The sequence below is a fragment of the Carcharodon carcharias genome, chromosome 2 (assembly GCF_017639515.1).
Source record: "Carcharodon carcharias isolate sCarCar2 chromosome 2, sCarCar2.pri, whole genome shotgun sequence".
Lineage (NCBI taxonomy): Eukaryota > Metazoa > Chordata > Chondrichthyes > Lamniformes > Lamnidae > Carcharodon > Carcharodon carcharias.
In genome coordinates, this window is record NC_054468.1 from 8152048 (window position 1) to 8174132 (window position 22085).

A 22085-nucleotide genomic window follows, 5' to 3' on the forward strand; every position below is an offset into this window, starting at 1 on the left:
AAGTTTCCCAAGGATGCAAAGATAGACTACATTGTAAGTAGTATGGATGGAAGCAAAACATTATAAGGAAATATTAATACATTAAATGAATGGGTTCAATTGTGGCAAATGGAATTCAGATGAGGCAATTGCGAGGTTAACTCTTGGGCCTATAAAGGATACAAGAGGGCACTTCTTAAAAAATGAAAAACTAGAAACAGTAAAGGCTGAAAGAAATTTGCAGGTCCCAGTGCATAGACTTTTAAAATGTCATGGACACGTTCGGAAAATAATCAGAATGTCCAATGGACCACTGGCCTTTAAATGGAGAGGAGTAGAATACAAGGGGGAAGAATTTAGCAAGTCGTGCCTTAGTAATACATAACCCTGGTTAGACCACACCTGGAGTACAGAGCGAGAGAACTGGAGATGGACCTCCCAGATACACCGGTTGATAATCGCAGAGGAGAGGGCTATGAAATCAAGAAGGTTTCAGCGTTGTTTGCTGCTGGTGATGGTGAAATGGTGAGTTGCCAACCGCCTGTTAACAAAATGTAGTAAAATCCATATAATCCATCAGTCACGTTGTCTTCGTTTCAACAGCATATGAAATATGAACGTATTCACAATAATAACACGCTACATTCTCTAACCATGCCAATACAGATTTATAACCTTTAGGCCCCACAGGAACTTCATGGGTACTGAACATTTTACTGCCCTATTTCCCCGAGGCTGATTCAGCTCCTTGCATGGCTGCCATGGCCTCAGCTTCCTTACACATGGGCGTTTCAGCAAGAACCGGAAACCCATGAACCCGGCATAAAACATCCGAGTAAATATGGTTGCGATTGTACGGTGAAAGTGTGCTTGTTGGGAGTGCACCCCCCTCGAGGGGCTTGCTGCAGTCGGTCAAGACGCTGCAATGGGACCCAGGTATCGGCGGCTTGGAGCCTTCTTTCCGACGCACCATCAATTTTCGCAGTGTTGTTCTCCCACTCCCTCGTTAACATTAAAATCCAGGCTGCAGGATTGATGGTGGGAAATCACCTGTGACTGTAATCTCCGTGCGAAGCGTGCACTTTCCTCTTAGTGCGAGCTGCTGTTTATTTTTTTTTTGTTGTTGGTAGTATTCACTTCTGAGAATCATGTCCCTTGTGTTTGACAGTTCTTCGCGTCTGTCTGCTAGATTAATTCTTGTTCCACCGCGAGGAAAGCAATACACAAATGGGGAATTTGAAGGTGAGACTGTAACGAATATAAAGGGCAACGGAGAAAATGAAGCAGATCAGCGAAAGAGACAATGAGCTGACAAAGGCAAACATGAGACGATAACTAAAGATCGCAAAACATCGTAAACAAGCAATGATGTGAAAATAGTCAGGAAGAATTACTGCGAGAGATACAGGGAAAATATTCTTAAATTCCTATTAACATATCTTTATATTTCATCAATATAATGGAAGATGGTGATTACAATGGATATGGATCTATGTGAACATCGGCGATAAAGCTTTGATTTCCCACCAGAGATTAAATTAAATATGTTACGCAATTTACAATTTCGGCCCTTATTAAATACTTTAAACTTACGTCAGTGCTCCAGAGATGCAATAAGGCGCTTAATGCTGCCAGACGCGGCTGATATGGCCCACACGCTGGCAACGAAGCAGACAATGGTTGAGAGAGTCAGAGCATGATGTGGAATTTGTCATTAACCAGCAATATTTTAAACCAAGAGATTGTGACATAGTATTGCGAGGCCAAGAACGACCAACAAAAGTAACAGTCCGGCAGATAGCTAAGTGAGGAGTTATTGTTTTGTGCTGATGTGCGTGTTTGTGGGAGGCGATACAATGCCATTCGTTGCATTTAAACCGAATTGTTTACGCAGTAGGCGTAATAACATGCAGTGGAGTTGAGGGAGGACCACCCCCACCTTCCTCCCCCGCCCCTTCCCCGCCCCCACCACCAGCAAGAAGATAATTATATAGCAGTGAGAGATCCCTATAAGAAAATGCTACAGTGAAAACCGAGACAGAGAGCAGAGGAGAAAATGAGGAGGAGAACAGAGGCATCAGGAAATATAGTAAAATGGGTGGCGGGGGACATGCAATAGCAGGACAATAGAGAAAACTATGATCAAAGGTAGTAACAATGCGGAGAGAGACAGCAATAGTAGAGAAACATGAGCTTTGGAGTTATACAGGAATTATTTCCCTTCAGGGTGGAATATTGCCTCATACTCTTGCGTATTATTTTGTTAAGGTTTGCCTTAAACGAAAATAGTGTTTTGGAACAGTGTCATCATGAGACAGGTTACGAATGGCAGAGGGAAATAAGGATAAGGTTCTGATTTATAATAAGAGATTAAGACACGGGGTAAGGATAAGTAGCAGAAATATAAAGGGCCGGTTAGGTTATAGGACAGAGAAATAAGGATAGTTTAAACTTAAGAGAGAGAAATGGCAGAGAAGGGCTATAGGAACCTGCTAAACAAAAGCATGAAGACAGGTTAGAGTAAGAGACATTTGAAGAAGGAAGTGTGTGAGAGAGAAGCGCTTACTGGCTTCACAAAAAACATACATTGTTTCCCACACGGACGTTGGAAGGGTGGACCGATGACATAGGCGGATTTGGTCTCAATTCAGTTGGAAGCTCATGTCTTGATGGGTTGTGTTTCGTTCACGAGGTTCAGGGGTGGCTCATTTCCTGGCTTAGCCCGTTCCTTTATAACACTGGAGATGCCTCGTTTCAGTCACAAAACGATTGTGACCAATTAAGCTATTTAATTACGTAGATTCGTGAGAGATTCAAAGTTCAGCCTTATGCTCATAATTTTGTGTGCTAATTTCATCTTGACAAAACTCTGTGCGTTCTCCAATGTCAACTGGTGACAAATTGTCAGTTAACCTTAGCAGATCTTCTCACCCCTTCATCTTCCCTACGTTTTTGAGTACGAGCCTTGTCTATGCAGCATGTCCTCACAATTTAAACGTTTATTCTTTCTGGTAAATCTGTGCCACACAATTTCCATGCTAATGTATCTTTCCTGGGATGCTGTGGTCCAGATGTGTTTTAAACAGAGCTTTTTGGCAACTGTAACATAACTTCCACTACTCGTACTGCAACTCCCTTGAGTTCAAGGCTAACATGTTGTGCTTTGACCCCTAAGTATTTCCATAGTCCTGGCCTCTTACCATTTCGAAAATAATTTGATGTATATTTATTAGGCCTCAAGTGGATCTCTTTGCAATTTCCCGCATTAAATAACACCTGCAATGGTTTTGGCAACTCGTCGAATCTATGAACGTTCCTGTGCATTTTCCTACTCCCAGTTTCACTAAGTGATGTCCATTTGATGTTGTCAGCAAACTTAGATGTACACCTGTTTACCCCTTCACTGCAGTGAAATGCTGCGAGCCGGGTACAGGTCCATCCATGTTCGACACCACTAACTCCTGTGAAGCACACACTGAGATTTTTGACTTATTTCACAATATAGACAAGTGAGAGCACATTAGTCCTGCCCTCAAAATGAACGAAAGCAACATGTTGCGAAAGCTTATGGTGGTTAATATTGATAGGGTGTTGGGGAGATCAGCATCAGTTTCCTTTTCGGTTTACAGCCAAGTTTACTGATGTTTCCTCACCCGGTCTCAAGCTCCTGTCAATCAGCTGGAGTTATTGTAACATAGTAACTTCTGAGAAACACCATGTCATTGATTTGCATTAATCTAGAAATTCACGCTGGGTGGCGATTTCAAGGTTAAATAACATCACAAGAACGTTTCTTAATGTTCCATTTCCCTATTTCTGCAAACTCTTTAACTGTCCGTCATTGTGCAATTCATATGCTATTGGAAGTCAGTGCTGTCATGAGCAACTACTGAGGGAATATGTAGCTTCCTCTTCGCCTGTAGTTGCAAGTAACCATAAAGGAGTAGCCTGTAATTCAGGGGGGCTGAAGACATGGAACACCCAGGGAAATTCATATTCTTACAAGGATAATAGGATATCTGAATAATGTGTTTCACTATTGTGAGTTATTTTCTATCGTCCGCAACAAAACTACACCAATTAAGGCAAGAACATCGGATAATATTCAGATCAATCCATTTAGCTCCTCGATCGACCTCACGTGATGTGTGGATAGAAAATGCCTCAAAACATACATGCAAGTTGTGAAGTCAGTAGGCGTTTGTCTCACACAAAGTCTACGCTCATATCTATTACTTTTAAATACCACTTTTATTCTTCTCGCCTTTATCCTTACTGTCTTTCTGTGATGTGTCTGTTTTACTTATACACCGTGTCTTTTTCTCTGGAACTATATCTTACCATTTCTCGCACACCCAGTCTCTCTCTCTCTCTCTCTCTCTGTTATTCTCACCCTAGCCCTCTGTGATTCTCTTCCTAAAGTCAAGTTCAAATTTGAAGCTGAGTTACACAGATGTTTGATCGACAGGGGTGTCAAGGGTTTTAGGGAGGAAAGTGGAGTTCTGGTAAAAATCAGATCAGCCATGATTTAACTGAATGACGGAGCAATCTCGAGGAGCCAGCTAGCCTAATCCTGCTTTTTCATGATTTTTGTGCTCTTATGTAAGTTATCTGTTAAGATGCATTTTAACAAAATAATACACAAGAGTATGAAGTGATATTTCATCTTGCAAGGAAGGGATTTATGTCACTCGCCTGTTCCTGTCTGTTCCTCCCTGTCTGTTCCTCCCTCCTCGCTCTTACCCCGTGCCTCTATTCCCCTTTCATGTTTCACTTTGTCTCTGCCTTTGTTACTTTACCTCCCTGTGCCTCTTACGCTTTCTTACTCTCTCCGCTACTTACTAGTGGCTTCTATTTTTTTATTCACTGCCGTGTATTCTTTCACTGATGCCTAGCTGGAGCCTCACCATCCATGTTTGCTCTTCCCCACCCAGCACCACTTCCAACACAACACTTCCATTAAGGCGCAGTCCTGTTGGGCCCAAAAGCATTGAATGATTTTTACCGCCTGCTACAAACATGCACACGGACAGAAAACGAAAACAAAAATTGCTCTCAGGCCTCTGCTGATTGTTTGGGACCTCGCAATATTGTGTACAAGTGCCACGTTGGAGATCTAGCTGATAAATTGCTCTGACTCTCAAATTTTGACGTAACTCATTGTCGGTGAAAGGGGCACATCAAGAACTATGAACAGAGGTAAACATCTCACCGCAGATCTGGAGGACTGAAGTGAGTTTCACATTCTTAAAATTGATCAAAGCATGAGGTTGTGTTACTTATCTCGTTGTATGGTTGATGGCAAATGGAGGTTTGAACGTTCATGACAAAATAAACACGACATGGTTTGTAGCTATTGTCTGCCACAACATCAGTGAAGGGATAAGGTTTTATTTTAATAGAAAATTAACATCTCTTTTTTGTTTCCCCTACTCGAACTCTTACTTTTCATCTCGCCGCTGGTTTGCTATGGTCTGCGATTTTTAGTTGTCATCTAATCTTTCCCTTTACCATCTCTCACTCTCTTCCTCTGATCTGCTTTAGTATCTCTGCTCTGCGATCTATATTCATAGTCATATTAGTCCCCATTTTCTACATATTCTCATCATAGAGAACTGAGCATGAAGCTAGGAAGTGGATACCGTGCACAAAGCAGAAACTAAAGGTCTCAAAGTGAAGGTTATTAGGATACTAGCTTACAGGTGAACTAAGACTGTGTGCACGTCACTGAACGATTGTAGTTACATGTGATTCTTTGGTCAGGAGAATATATGTCCATGTGGGTTACAATACTTACAGAACTCAGACTAATTGCACACTTCCTTCAAAGCATCGGCAAAGGTGTGATGCGCTGATTTGTCTCTATCTGTGTTGTGTGCTTGTATGAAAATGACGAGGTTTGTGTCTAGAGCTAGAGTAGCACATATTCAACATAAGAACATAGGAAATAGGAGTAGATGTCTTTCATTCAGCCTTTCTAATCTGATCCTCCATTCAACATAATCCTGACTGACCATCTCCCTCAACTCCACCTAGACACACTATTCCCAAATCTCTTAATTCTCTTAGTACCCGAAAGTCTTTTGGCTGCTATCTTGAACGTGTTTAACGACTAAACATCTGCAACTCTCTGGTGTGGGGAATTGCAAAGATTTACAACCCACTGAGTGAAAAAAAAATCGTCATCTTGGTTCTAAACGGCTGACCCGTTATTCTGAGACACTGACCTGGTGTTCTAGATTCCCAAAATGAGGGGAACATTTTCTCAGCATCTACCTCGTCAAGCCCATGAAGAATGTTAAATATTTCAATTAGACAGCCTCCTATTGTTGTATACTCACGGCAATATTGATCTAGCCTGCTCAGTCTCTCCTCATAGGAAAGTTCCCTCATCCAGGATGCAGCCTAGTGAACCTTCTTTTCATTTCTCTAGAGGAAATATGTCAGTCTTTAGGTAGGGAGACTAAAATTGCACACAGTACCCAGATCTGGTCTCACTAATGCCTTGCATAATTGCAGTAAGACTCTTTAAACTTTTGCACCAATTATTTTGTACAAAAGCTAACATATCATTTGCATTTCCAATTCCTTGCTATAACTGTATGTTACCTGTCTGTGATTCATATACATGGACCTTTAGATGCTTCTGACTGCAAACATTCCCCCAAAAACTTACGGTTCAAAAATATTCTGCTTTCTATATTTAGTTACAAAGGGGATATTTACTTACAAAGTTCATCACATTGTATTCAAACTCCAACGTTCTTGCCCACCCACCAATCCTGTTCATCTGCAGTCTCTTTGCATCTCCCTCAGTACTTAAATTCCCAATTAATTTTGTACTTTCAGCAATGTGCTGCAGTCAGTCCCCTCATTTAAGTCATTAATATATACATTGTAATCATTGAGACCCAAGTGGAAATTTTGTGGGAATATTGGAAGGGATAATGAAAGGGACAGTCAGAGACCCACTGTATTGGTTTATTCACGTGATATATGACATAGTGAATGAAGCCAGGTACATGAGGGTAAGCCTAAAAAGTCTGAAGATGGTGTTCTCTAGTGTCCGCCAAGTAGTTGGGAAAGAACAGGGAGTTCACCAAGAGAACTGAATAATCAACAGAATTGAATAATAAAGATCATGGGAGTTACTATTGAGCAGAAACTGAACTGGGCCAGAATTATAAAAGTGCGATGGAATACCCTCCACTTGCCTGGATGAATGCAGTCTCAACAACACTGAAAAGTCTCGACACGATATGGGACAAAGCAGCCCACTTGATTGATGCTACAAACATTCAGTCCCACCACCACTGACACCCAGTGGCAGCAATGTGTACCATCTACAAGAGACACTGCAGAAACTCACCAAGACACCTTTGATAGAAAAAACAAAAACAGAATTACCTGGAAAAACTCAGCAGGTCTGGCAACATCAGCAGAGAAGAAAAGAGTTGACGTTTCGATTCCTCATGACCCTCTTTTCTTCTCCGCCGATGCTGCCAGACCTGCTGAGTTTTTCCAGGTAATTCTGTTTTTGTTTTGCATTTCCAGCATCCGCAGTTTTTTTGTTTATACCTTTGATAGAACGTTCGAAGACTGTGATCTCTACCACTTAGAAAGGTAAGGACAGCAGACACATGGGAACACCACCTGCAAATTCCCCTCCAAGCCACTCACCATCCTGATTTCGAACTATGTCACTGTTCCTTCAGTGTCGCTGAGTCAAAACTCTGGAACTTCCTCACCCAGAGCACAGTGGATGTACCTACACCACAAGGACTTCAACTGGAGCTGTTTCAGAAGGCAGCTTACCACCACTTTCTCCAGGGCAATTAGGAATGTTCAATAAATGCTGGCCTAGCCAGTGATGCCCACATCCAGTGAAAGCTAATGGATTACTTGCAGCATAAAGCTGACTAGAAAGGGAGAGAGAAAGACTACAATTAAATCATTTAGGAAAAGAGACTTTGGAGGATAAGAGACATCAGTTAAAAGAATCACTCCCATGAGGATGGTCAGAGGGAGAATATACAGTCATAACCATGTGGAAATTGGTCATTCATATATTGTGCCCCTGCCGGCTCTTTGTAGAGCAATCCAGTTAGCCCCATTTCATAATTTTTTTCCTGGAGCCTTGCAGGTTCATTTCCTTCAAGTGCCCATGCAAGTGCCTTTTGAAGTCATTCATGGTCTTTCCATCCCCCACCATTGTAAGCAGCCACAAGCAGGTCATTGACACTCGCTGCATTAAAACAGATTTTCCTCTCCCATCCAGCCTCCCACACCTGCATTTATTGCCCATCCCTAATTGTCCTTGAGAAGATGCTGGTGAGCTGCTTTCTTGAACCACTGCAGCCCATGTGGACTAGGTACACCCAAAGTGCTGTTAAGGAGGGAATTGCAGGATTTTAACCCTGCAACAGCAATATCGTTCCAAGCACATCTAAGTATTAAATTTTATCTCCGATTTGTTGGTCCATTCTGCTACCCTATCTATGTCCAATTGCAGGTGATTGGTATCGTCCTCAATGTCTGTCACACCTCCACATTTGGTATGATTGGAAAGTTTTGAAATTTCCCTCTGCATTCCAATTCAGAGGGTTTTTTTTTGTTTGTTTATCCAAGCTGACACTAACCCTTTATTTTATGAGCTTCAGTTATGTCAACCATTGACTCATCCTTAAGATTTATACAGACAACATCCACTGTGTTCCAATCATTGACATTCTGTTACCTCATCAAAAAATTCAATTTGATTGTCAAACATTAACTGCCTTTTACACATCTGTGCGGACTCGACTTAATGAACTCAAACTTCACTAAATACCTGAGGGAGGAAAGAGGGCTTGAAAAGTAAGCTAGAAAACACACGATCAGTACATTTGGACATACTCATCTCTCCACCACCATTCCTGATCCCTCTATTGCTTCCGCATTATCAGACTTCTTGCCCGAATTTACTATTGAATGCGCCGCATCTTCTTATCCTTCGGTCCCCAACACAAGCTTTGAATTCTTGTCCTTAGTTTCTCCCGCATTTAAGGCCATTGCACACCTTGGCACAGAACGGTGGTGATCCCTGCATTCTATTGATACATACTTGAATTTCATACTTCAAATCCGCCGCATCATAAAAATCACTTGCTTCCACCTCCAAAGCACTGTTTGGCTCCAGCAGTGCCTCAGCCGACCCACTGTTGAAACGCTTATTCAGGTTGATTTTTACTTCAGCCGCCCATTGCAGTGATTTCCTCGCTGGTTTAGCATTTTCCTATTCCAATAAGTGCGGCTGGTCCTATCCTATTCCTCAGCAAGAAACATTCGCCCGCTACCACTCTACTCACTGGCCTGCACTGTTTTCAGATACCCACAGTATAAATTTCCAATGTTCTTCCTTGTGTTGTACCCTATCCTGGCATCATTTGTCGGTAACGTCTCACCCCTTATTAGTCCTGTATCCCTCCGGGAACCGGAATACCCCAATCTGACAATGTGCACCTGTAGCCCCTTCCACTAACATACACAGTTCACAGTCTACAACCTAACACTTGGAAATCCCTCCCTAGCCGCCTCCACCTCTCCAACTCCATCTGTAAACCCCATTTTAAACAGAACTGTTGTCACGCCTTTAGTTCTCCTTCATAATATCTCCTTCATTGGTTCAGTGTAGATTTCTAATTACAATGCTCTGAAGAGCCTGGAAAATATAATTCAGTTTCAGTACAGCAAGGTCAGCATTTTAAGTTGTTCATTCCTAACATCATTTCTCTTATTGATTGATAAATCTTTTTCTTTGTTTCTTGCAACAGTTTCATTTACTTATGACAAAACAAAGCGTCCTGTTTAGACCAAAATGTACAAGTTTCTTTGGAATGGTAATACTTTACAAAGCTGTAAATGTTATAAATGTGTCAGCTCACTGCTCTAATGTTCTCTTACTCCAAATTAATTTTCGTTATTCAATTAAGCCAGTTGGGTGTAAAGTCGTTTTGGTCTTTCGTGGAAGAGAAGCGGCATCAAATCCATCAGTTGTTATATGACCCGCTCGATACTCAGTTCTCTCGGGTTCAACTCTGCTCAGGGTGAAGACAAGCATCTCATTGAGACCATCTATTTTAACTTAATGCCAGACACAAACCTCTGCCATACTAATGTGTCTAAACTTTGACAGGATTGCATTTAATGTTCGAAAAATGATGTTTCCAAATGTTTGAATTCAAAGATTTCCTATTTTTATACATAGAAGGAAGAAGTGACGATACAAAGCAGCCTCTCAAAGTCTACCGCCTTCTACCAGAGACCGAGGTAATCCAGCCTAAATTCCGGGCCGAAGATGCCAAAACTGATGCAAAGAGTCTCTTATAAGTTTATCCAAGAGGACGATGACTTCACGAGGAAAGAATACTATGAAACGTGTGGTTTCCATCTTGAAATTGGTGTGAATCCATTATCTGATCTCGGATTTGGAACTATAGTCTGGGAAGCTGTAAGATCACTTCAGTTTGCTTATTTTCCAATGAACAGGAATGAACTGAGTTCATTGATCATGTTACTTGTCTTCCAAAGGTGCATTCAACTGTCAGAAAATACCACTTAGGTTTCTTGCACAGTAAATAATTCACCCATAGTTTCTCGGGGAGGTGGATGAGGGAAGAGATGGATTAGAATGCACCCAGTTGAATTGTGTCAAGTTAACAGGGACATAATATCTTATCACTGTTTCTGATCGAATCATGGATGCAACTGATACAACTTCAGATAAGGCTGAAGAATTTGGTACAACCTTCCACCAGAATTGCCCAATGGATGATCAATCTCGGCCTGCGCCGGATGACCCAGCATGATTGTGGTTACAAGTGCAGGTCAGAGGCTAGGGATCCTGCGGCGAGTAACTCACCTCCTGACTCCCCAAACCCTGCCTACCATCTATAAGGCACAAGTCTGGGGTGTGATGGAATACTGTCCACTTGCCTGGATGAGTGCAGTTTCTACAACAATCAAGAAGCTTGACACCGTCCAGGACAAAGCAGCTGCTTGATTGGCACCACACCCACAAACATTCACACCCTCCACCACCGACGCACAGTAGCAGCAGTGTGTACCATCTACAAGAAGCACTGCAGGAATTCACCAATGCTCCTTTGACAGCATCTTCCAAAACCATGACCATTACCATCTAGAAAGACAAGGGCAGCAGACATATGGGAACACCACCACCTGGAAGTTCCCCTCCAAGCCACTCACCATCCTGACTTGGAAATATATCGCCGTTCATTCAGGGTCAAAATCCTGGAACTCCCTCCCTAACAGAACCGTGGGTGTACCTACACCACATGGACTGCAGCGGTTCAAGAAGGCAGCTCACAAGCACCATTTAAACGGCAATTAGGGATGGGGAATAAATGCTGGCCTAGCCAGTGATGCCCGCATCCCATGAATGAATTTAAAAAAAAAGAGATGCAAGCTATTTGGGCTACTGTGCAATTGCTGGCTTTTTAGCAGAGATATCCAATTAATCCTACCTCATCCCTGCACTTTCAAAATAGCCCTGTACTATTTGCAAACTTTAAATGCTGCAGGAATTTATGCATATACAATCTTTCAGCTGGGAACATTCTGACACTCCCACTGTCTGGTTATCATGAGGCCTAGAATGACAACGATCATGTTTGAAGTTCTTAGTTCCTGCACTGCAAACGGCCCCCAAAAAAGGACCGGAGGAATGTCTGTTGGCAGCATGACTACTGTACAAACGAGGAAGACCATTCGGGGCATCTCAATGAATCCAACCACGGAAGTTCTAACATCGCTTATTGTAATTGTCAACTGTTTCTGAAATGATTCACTTATTAACTGCCTACCCTTTCCAAATTTACCTGATATTTTATTGCACATCTTGAAGAACAAGTTCCTCAAATCAAGTTTAAAATTACATTTTGGTTGTGTCAGCCTGCGTCCACTCCTTCTGTTCTCATAATTTGGTGCCTAGCAATATTCCCTTTCTATCGCATTAATATCTTGTGACCCCAGGTGCGTTCATCCCAAATGTTTCCAACACTGAGGATCACCCTCGTGGCTTTTCTCCTCACCGCTCCAGCATACTTCCTTTTCTTGCTTATCGTTTTATTTTGCTCACACATTTCTCTGGCATACGCCCTTCTGTTTGGCTGTGCGTTCAAAGAATCGCTGACTTTAGTGTGCATTGTTCTCCATTGAACATTTTCAGGCGAAGTCTACTCAGGCTTGTCGGCCTCTTTAGCATCGGAGACAGCGGTAGAAGTGTCTCACTGCAATCCATAAATATGCATGCTGTCTGCTTTTCTTTCCTTACTGTTGCACTTTGTGATGACCTTTGTTAAGTCTCATCAGTCACAATCCTGCGCAGCCTCATATTTTGTCGAATTTGTGTTACAATCCCCGAGCTTCCCCCACCAAACCCACATTCCCTCTTAGCTTGTAACATCAGCAAATTAGGTCAGGTTGTGTTGAGTTTCAAGACATTTCAGTAAATTACAAACACTAGTGGTCCGAGTTCTGAGCCCTAAGTCACTCCACTCTAAATTGACTTCTCTCACTCACATGTGTTCTCTATTGTTTCCTATTATTTAGTCAGTTCCTTGTCAGGTTGCAGCCTTGAGTTTAATCAATCACTGTTCGCGTGGAACCTTACAAGTAGAGGTATACTGTGATATCGGGGTTACCACTATCCACTTACGTTTTCACTTTTTAAAAGAAACTAAGGAGTCTGGCCACACTCCTTTTGAATCTCTGCTGTTAACTAATGGTCCCGATATTGCTCTTTGTGTTGACATATAGTTTCCCCGTAGACTTTTCACGGGTTTATCACGGGAGACGTCCAACGTCTCTTTCAAGATGGCGAGGAAAGCAAGCAAGAGGGAGCACCTTCAACCAGTTTGAAGATTTCTCACTGAGACATGCAGACTACAAAACTGGGTGCAAAAAGAGCATCCAGTTGCAAAAATCCATGATTGCATTTAAATCATTGTGCAGGAAGCAGAGTAAAGATTGGTATGTAAACATAGGATTAAGAAGAGAAATCAAAAAGAACAAAAAGAAACACTGAAAACTGAGATAAAAACAAAAAAACTGCGGATGCTGGAAATCCAAAACAAAAACAGAATTACCTGGAAAAAGTCAGCAGGTCTGCCAGCATCGGCGGAGAAGAAAAAAGGGTTTTGTTTCCAAATGAAAACCTCCAACCTTAATTCTGTTCTGAGTTTCCACACGGATGTATTTTTCTTTTTCTGGGTTGAAGGTGTTATTCAGCAGTATCAGAATCTGACATTAAAAAATCTTATTCCTGATTGTATCAACGCTAACTTTTTCATTTGTCTTCAGTTCAAGATGAGTGCATAATCGAGCAGGTTTCCTGCCATTATGTTGACAAACGTGAAGGTCTCATGGCAAAGAATGCAACTCTGCCACCTGTGGGAGAGTGAGCTATCACTGACAGCAACTTTCGGATTCCCATGCTTAACTGTATTTATCCAGTCCCCAGGAGTTGCTGTTAGTTTTATCTTGTAATAGCAACGATTGCTGACCATCTCCCGTTTAATCGTGCGGGGGCGGGGCGGGGGTGGGGGGGGGGGGGGGGGGGGGGGGGGGGGGGGGGCGGCGGGGGGGGTGGGAGGGGGGGGGGGGGGCGGTGGAAGAACCATTCTTGACCCCAGCAGAGCTTATAGGAAGAATACTATGCAGTATAGCAATAAAGAACACAAAACACTGCGATACAGAGGCGATGTGACACAAAAATTAAGTATGCAGGCACAGCAAGAAATTAAGGAGGGCAACTAGGCTGTTATAGTTTGTTGGACTATAATAGTAAGGAAGTTTTGCTAAAACTGTATAAGGCTTTGGTGCAACCACATCTGTAGTGCTGTGTACAGTTTTCGTCTCCTTACATGAGAAAGGATATAATAGCATTTAAAAAAGGGTCACTCGACCGATTCATTAGATGAGAGCATTTATCTTATGGGGAAATGTTGAACATATTGGCCCGATATCCATTAGATATTAGAAGAATGAGAGCTGATCATATGAAACGTATGAAGATCCTGAGGGGAATTGACAAGATGGTTGCTGGGAGGATTTTCACTTTTAGAAGAGATTACAATTAGGGAACAGAGTCTAAAAATAAGAGCCCTCCCGTTTAAGATGGAAGTATAGCAACTTTTTCTTCTTTCAGATGTTGACCTGTGGAATTGTCCTGGATTGAGAGCAGTGCAGGCTGTGTCATTTCATCTGTTTAAGACTGAGTTAGACAGATGCTTGATTGACAAGGGAGACAAAGGACAAAGGGATTAGTCAGGAAAGCAGAGTTGAGGCCACATCAGATCAGCCATACTGTTATAAATGTTGGAGCAGACTCGAGGACCGAATGGCCTACTCCTGCTTCTAATTTGTATGTCTGTATGTTCACATGTTCATATGATGTTGTTATGCTGCTGTGTCCCTGTGTAGTATTTGTAACCTAGGAATGTGTTGTTTTATTTCAAAGGCTCTTGCTCTGTGTCAGTACTTTGAGAAAGAGGAAATCAGATTTTGGAATAAGAAAGTGATTGAACTTGGAGCAGGCACTGGAATTTTGAGCATTGTTACTGCCCTTCTAGGTGAGTAAAAGGCACCTCATGCACCCATGGCAGCAACAAAGCCATCATTTTCTGAAGCATGAATAAAATTAACGATCAACCATAAGTGTATGTGTGGTGTTTGTGCTTTTTGAAATTATTTCATGGGATATGAATGTCGATGATAAGCCAGCATTTATTACTCATTCTTAATTGCCCCTAAGATGGCGGTAGTGAGCCGCCTTCTTGAACTGTTGCAGTCCTTGTGGTGAAGGTACACTCAGAGTGCTGTTGGGGAGGGAGCTCCAGGATTTTGACCCAGCGACAGTGAAGGAATGGTGATATATTCCCAAGTCAACCTGGTGAGTGAATTGGAGGTGAACTTGGAGGTGGTGGTGTTCCCATGAATTTTCTGTCCTTGTCCATATAGGTTGTATAGAGGTCACAGGGTTGGAAGGTGCTGTTAAAGGAGACCCGGTGTGTTGCTGCAGTGCATCTTGTAGATTCTGCACACTGCTGCCACTGCACATCAGTGGTGGAGGGGCGAATGATGATTGTGGTGGATGGGTGCCAATCGGGGTGCTTTTTTACGGATGGTTTCGAGCTCCTTGCGTACTGTTGGAGCTGCGCTCATCCAGGCAAGTGGAGACTATTCCATCACATTTATGATTTGTGTGTTGTATATGGTGGACAGGCTTTGGGGAGTCAGGAGATGAATTACTCGTTGCAGAATTCTCAGCCTCTGACCTGCTCTTGTAGCCACTTATAAGGCTAGCCCAGTTCAGTTCCTGACCAATGGTAGCCCCCAAGACCTTGATAGTGGCGGATGTAGCAATGGCAATGTCATTGAATGTCAAGGGAACATGGTTGGATTATCTGTTGTTGGAGGTGGTTATTGCCTGGCAGTTGTGTGGTGCAAATGTTACTTTCTATATTTCAGCCCAATCCTGAATCCTGTCTAGATCTTGTTGCATTTGGACATGGACTGCTTCAGTATCTGAGTTGTCATGAATGGTGCTGAACATTGTGCAATCATCAGCGAACTTCCTCACTTCTGACTTTATGTTGGAAGACGGTCATTGATGGAGCAACTAAATATGGTTAGGCCGAGAACAATACGCTGATTAATTCTTGTAATGATGTCCTGGGATTTAAATATTTGACCTGCAGCAACCACAACTATCTTCCTATGTGCTAGGTATGACTAGGAAAAGTCTTACTTCTATTACCACTGGCTTCTGATGAAATTTGCCAGTTAGGAACTGTGGAGCAAGGGAGAGGTTTAAGGTGATGAGCACAAAATCATTAACAGCTTGTCTACAAACAAATTAATAAAAACTCCAATGAAATGTTGGCCTTCATCTCAAAGGGTTAGAATAAAAAAGTGTGTTATGTTACAGTTATATAAAGCTCTGGTGGATGGTATTTACCTTGTTGACATTCTTTAAGGTGAATACAGTTGCCTTTGAGGGTGTTCAGTGCCAATTTTCCTGAATGATACTAGGGTTAAAAGGGTTAAGTTATCAGGACAGATTATATCGACTAATCTTGTACTACCTTAATTTCTGAAGATTGTGGGGTCATCGAATTTAGGTGGAAAAGTTGATAAGAGCCTTGACAATGTAGACAAAGAGAAAATATTTTGTTTGATAGGGAATTCAGAACAAGAAACCACAACATTAAAATTAGAGCCACTGTTTTCAGTGATAATATTGAGGTGTTTATTTTTCCATCCAAATGGTAATAGTGATCAGAGACTTTCTCCCCAAAAAACCTGTGGTGCAGGCAGAGAATTGGATCTTCGAAAACTTTGATAGAATTATTTTTATTGTGAAGGGATATTGATTAAAGGCAGAAAATGAGGTTAAGGTATGCATCAGATAGGATCTAATTGAATGTTGAGACATGTGGTGTTGTAATAATATGAAATCACCAATCTCTCATAAAGGATTGGGTAAACTCATTGTGGGTTCCTTTATTAAGAACAGGCACATGTTAACAGATGTAGATGAATAAAAAGTTAGAGGACGTCGGAGCTGCATGCCTGTATTTGTTTGTGCTCTGCGGAAAACAAAAGCAAAACTAAAACTCGATGGCATGACGTACTTCCTTTCTAGTGATGTCATGGTGCAATCGCTTACAGGCATATTACAACATGACATGCCCGAGAGGCTGAGTAATCTGCTCCTCTTCCTATGTTGTCCCCTGTTCCACATGAGGCCACCAATACCTGATTTTACAATGGCTAATTTGAAAGAGCGAAGCATCAGAGTTTCTAGCCCGCTGCACCCTGTTAGTACGTTTCTACACCGGGAGTGGCCAGACCCAGAGAGACAATTTTTTTTCCTGTGATGTTACCTTTCGAGAGTGTTGGTAAAATGGTCGGGAAGTACATTATAATTGTGCTTCCCCGGGACTAAAGTTTCTGATCTGTCCCCAGTCGCAGGGATACCACTAACTGAGAAGGGTCTCTCTTTCTGCTGTTTCAGGTGGAGATGTCACCATTACAGACAAACCGGAGCTGCTCAAGCAAATAGAACGGAATGTGTCGTTCAATCTCTCTCCTTCCTTTAAACATCACGTCAAAATCCGTGCCCTCGCCTGGGGCTGTGACCACATCCTGTTCCCCTCAGACTATGACTATATCCTGGGTTCGGATATCCTGTACTTTTACGAAAACATTCCTTTAATTCTAGATACTCTTTTACACCTCAGCAATGAAAAGACCATCATTTATTTCGGCTCCAGGATGTTGTACAGCCGGCCATTGATCAGCAACGGTTATCTGATCCTGTCTCAGTATTTTGAAACTGAGCTTGTTTGCAGATATAAAGCCAGCGATGTCAACATATACAGAATGACTCGCAAAACTCCTACTCCTGGAGGCCTCCTCCATTGGTAGAATTAAAAGTCGGTTTCTCATTCGTTTGGATCGTTCTAAGACTGATTATTAGCTTCAAAAATCATTTTATCATGGCTTGCATTTTATAATTTTCTTTTATTTTCTCCCAATCTACCTACAATCCTTGCGGAGTAAATGGAAGCAGGAACGATACTGTCCAATAATTCACATTTCAACCCAGCACGACCATACGAACATGCATAATAGGAGCAGAGGTAGACGATCCGGACCCTCGAGCCTGCTCTGCCATTCAATAAGATCATGATGACTTTGTTTGTATTACTAATTCCACACTTTCCAAACTACACCCGCCCCCCTACCACCCCCACCCCCTACCCCCCACCATCCAATGAGCTTTGATCCCTTTGCCTAACAAGAATCTATATACCTCCATCTTAAAGATATTCAATAACCCCATCCCCACTACGTTCTGAGGCAAAGAATTTCAAAGTTTCACCATCCTGCAAGAGAAAAAAATTCTCCTCAACTCTGCTCTAAAAGGTGGCCCCTAAATTTAAAACAGTGCCCCCTAGCTCTGAACTCACTCCCAAGTGAAAACATCCTTTCCATGTCCACTTTGTCAAGACTGTTCAGGGTCTTATCTCTATCGTTTTCTCTCCCAACATTCGCACACGATTTTCCAATAGAAATTATTACCTTATCAGCAGTAAACTTCGGTTGTATCTTAGCTGTCCGTATTGAGGCATTGAAGGCTTTATGAAAGCCTGATCGAATCAGTGGTGACACTCTTGTCTCTGTCATAGGTCTTGGGTACAAATTCAGTCCAGGATCCCTGAATGTAAATGAAGCTCACTCTTCAGTGTAATGCTGTACTAGAGGAGTGTTGTACATCCAGGGTGAGATGTGTTGACGAAGACATTAAACTGTAGCCACAACTAGCTGATTAAGTAGAGGAACATGCTCACGTTGGGCTGTTGAGGAAGATCAGCAAGTTCACCTATTCTGGCGGCCAGCATTTATGAATCAGCCAACTCTGCCAAAAACTGATTACCAAATGTCTTTAACGATGAAGCAGAATTCTGCGGATGCTGGAAATCTGAAATAAAAACAAACAAAACTGGAAATGCTCAAAGGCCGGGCAGAATCTTTCAGTTCGGAATAAAGGTCATTAAGCTGAAACGTTACCCTTGCTTCTTGCTTCAAATTCTCTCTATTACTAAGGGACTTGTCTCGTTGTTGTTTGTGCGATCTTGCTGTGCAAATATTGACGGCTGCTTTGGCTAACAATAGTCACAATATTTTCAAATTAACTGTAATATGCTTGAGGATGTTCTGAGTTTGTAAAAAAGTGCTATAGAATTGCATGTTTTCACTCTTCTTTCTATTGTGGCAAATATCCAGCTCATGTTTCATGTTAATATTTCAGATGTAATGTTTACTTCTGGGAAATTTTATGTTGTGGTTATTATGCTGGATTTACAAACTGCCAGAACACCTAATAGAGAATGGCAGTTCAGTAGGTTCCCCTATAATAGAGTCAGAATAGAAGATATGGAGCCATTAAACAAAAGCAAGCGGGCTTACTTAGCCGGTGAACTGAGGGGAGGGCTGAATAATATGGGGGTGGGGGTGGGGATGTGCAGATGGTATGCACCCCACCCTCCCCCCCGAAACCACATACCAATTCCGCATCGAGCAGCCCTGTAGCAATAAAGTGCTGCGGGGCTCATTAACAAGGTTTGAGTGGGTCTCCTGCTCTTCATTGGGGAAGAAGTCCCGCCCCCTGGAGCTGCCAGCCAATTTGATTGGCCGGCAGCTCCAAAAGTCCAGGCAGCACCAGGAGTGTGTTAGCGGCAGCTTCCATGACTGTAGCTGAAGAGAGAAGTCCAAGGCCTAGGATCCCCAGAACAGGTAGATCCAGGTCCTTTGGCTTTAAGGACAGGGGCAGTGGGGGCTAGAGAGTGGGTTTAAGGAGTGAGTGGGAAGGAAGTAGAGGTTCAGTCTAAAGGGGGGGAGCCCTGCGATCGACCAAGGGCAGCCCCTGAAGAATGACCCCGCCCTTCAACCAAAATCGGGCTTCCTGCTCCCACCCAGCTGCCCATGCTAAATGTTTTATGATGCGGGCAATGTATTTTTAGGGTCAGTAGGCTTGATAACAAGCCTAATTGGCCCTTAAATGCTCGCTTTAGTATTGCAGGTGGGCAGCTGGCTTATGCTCCCACCACCCCCCATATTATCGGAGTGAGCTCAGGGGTGGGTGGGAAGGTGTTGGGCTGAGTGACCGTGCCATTTTATGGACCCTCTTCCCCCATGGGAAACATGCCTGCCAGTGCACATACAATTCAACCAGTGACATCTACACTGCTTGCAAAGAAGTGCAGTCAGATAGATGTTTTGTTTTGGGAGTTAGAGCTAAATTAGGTGAAAAGCATTAAGTGAAACTGAAACTCTATGTCATCATGGAGATGGTGTGTTTGCTGGGGGAGGGTGTTAGTTGCAATTTGGACCTCATGTGGTTTGCAGCTTATAGTGAAGCTCTGGGAGCTGTTTGATACAGTTAGGGCTCAGAAGAAGTCCTGCAGAGCTGAGAAGATGAAGGAAGGTTGTTGTGGCCATGCTGGGGGCAGATAGGGCCTCCATCTATCTATTCTCCATCTAGGGAACTTCTGGAAGCCATTTATAGCTCCATGCAGATGGGAGACTGGAGTTATGGGAAACTCAGGGGCAGTGCCAGTTTAGTAAAGCTAGTGGTCAGTGAAAGAGTTGGGAGCGGGTCAGTAATTAGAGTTGGGAGTGCAGCTTTTTGAATCCCATAGAATGCAGTCTCAGGACAAAAGATTGAACCATCCGGAGATGAGCAGTCATTTTGAGGCAGTCCGAGTCAGAGCAGTTTTTGAGAGAATTCAAAGGCTAGATCTTTGAAAATGAGGAGTTGAAATCCCTCATGAGGGAGACAGGATTTTAAGAAGATTTTGCGACTCAGAGCGGTCATTGACAACCAGGTGGGTTGTTGAGAAATGCTCACAACTGCATTTAATGTGAAGTGTGGTGTGTTCAACTACAGATTGTTCATTGATTCGTGATTATCTTGTTATTTCTGAGAGTTATAGTATAGGACAGATATTGTAAGTTGGTTTACTTTTCTGAGTTTGCATCGTAAAGATTATTTGTTTGTTGAAAACCATGGAATCTTGTGGGTTTATTCTGGCGGGTGACTGCATTTCAAGCTTTGACTACTTTAACAAAAAGATACTGATCCCAAACTGGATCGTAACACTGTTGTTTGCTGTGAAACATCTGCCCTGGGAAATCCCAATGGAAATTTGGTTTCTCTCTACTTGAAGCACTGACTATGAGTAACAATTGTACAAAGGGAAGGGTAAAGTCTGTCATCTACATTGCACATAAGGTATAGCTTTCCCTCTATAATTATAGTGCATGTTTCAAAAACATTTAAAGTTAATCTTTTTCTTCAGTTAACACTATCAAAAAATATTATCAGTACATCAGACAATAAGATTGCCCACTACAATACTGTAATCATTTAACTTTTCCTGCTTCTATTGTCGTTTGGCAGATAGTTACATTTCAAGTTTAATCGTGCTGTCTATATTTTGTTGAAAACTCTGTATCCAGCTTGAAAAAAGTATTGCACACTGTCCAATATAATATTGCTGATTTCACCATTTTGTACTGCTAATCTGGAGATTGTTCAAATTCTTATCCCATGTTTTAGTTTAAAATTATTTAAACACATGCTAAAGATTACTGTCAATTAAAATTGTGAAACAGCAGGTTATTATTTATTATTTACTCTTTAAATCAATAAAACACATCATACAATGAAAACCAAGTATCACCAATTTATTCATAGCTGACAGATGGAAATATGATGTGGTAATAACACTAGCTGGCTCAAGAAAGGGAGGACTGTATATTTAAATATTCCTGGATGTCATGTTCAGGAAAGGTAGGAAAGGAAACACAGGACGGGTGGTGGGATTAATTAAGGAGAACATTGCAGCACTGGAGAGAGAAGATGTCTTAAAGGGGTCAAGGACAAAATTTATTTGACTACAACTAAGAAACAGTAGAGGTAGCATAACATTAGTGGGCGTATTCTACAAACCACCAATTAGAGGCAAAAATATGAAGGAACAAATTTTCCAAGAAATTACAGAGAGGTGCAAGAGTGATAGAGTAATTGTAATGGGGGAACTTTAATTATCCTAATATAGACTAGGATGGTCATAATGTAAAGGGCAGGGAGGCAAGACTTTCTAAGGTGTATCCAGGAAAATTTCCTACATCATGTTTCCAATCCAATGATATGTTTAAATAAATGTTTAAAGCTTTTATTCATTATTTGCAATAGCAGTTCAATCTCTCTGAGGCAGCTCTGTGCCTCAGAGATTGAAGCACTCTTTTGTGCACATGAGCGGAAGAGCATTGGGAAATTGTTGGAATCCATTATTAAGGAAATAGTAATGGGGCATTTGGAAAGTTAAAATGCAATCCATCAGTGTCAGCATGGTTTTATGAAGAGTAAATCATATTTGACTAATTTGCTAGAGCTCTTTGAAGATGTGCCAAGCCAAGTGGATAACGGAGATCCTGTAGATGTAGTATAAGGCCTTTGATAAGGTGCCACA

The 22085-nt window shown here is 42.1% G+C and overlaps 1 protein-coding gene across 1 annotated transcript; it reads left to right on the top strand.

Annotated features, from left to right (window-relative positions):
* Positions 1 to 10315: 10315 nt before the first annotated feature.
* On the top strand, positions 10316 to 17472 carry LOC121273091 (EEF1A lysine methyltransferase 3-like). The gene is made up of 3 exons (XM_041180059.1): positions 10316 to 10468; positions 14501 to 14612; positions 17060 to 17472. Exons 1-3 carry the CDS (start codon positions 10316 to 10318, stop codon positions 17470 to 17472), a joined length of 678 nt encoding a protein of 225 aa, XP_041035993.1.
* The last annotated feature ends 4613 nt before the right edge of the window (positions 17473 to 22085 follow it).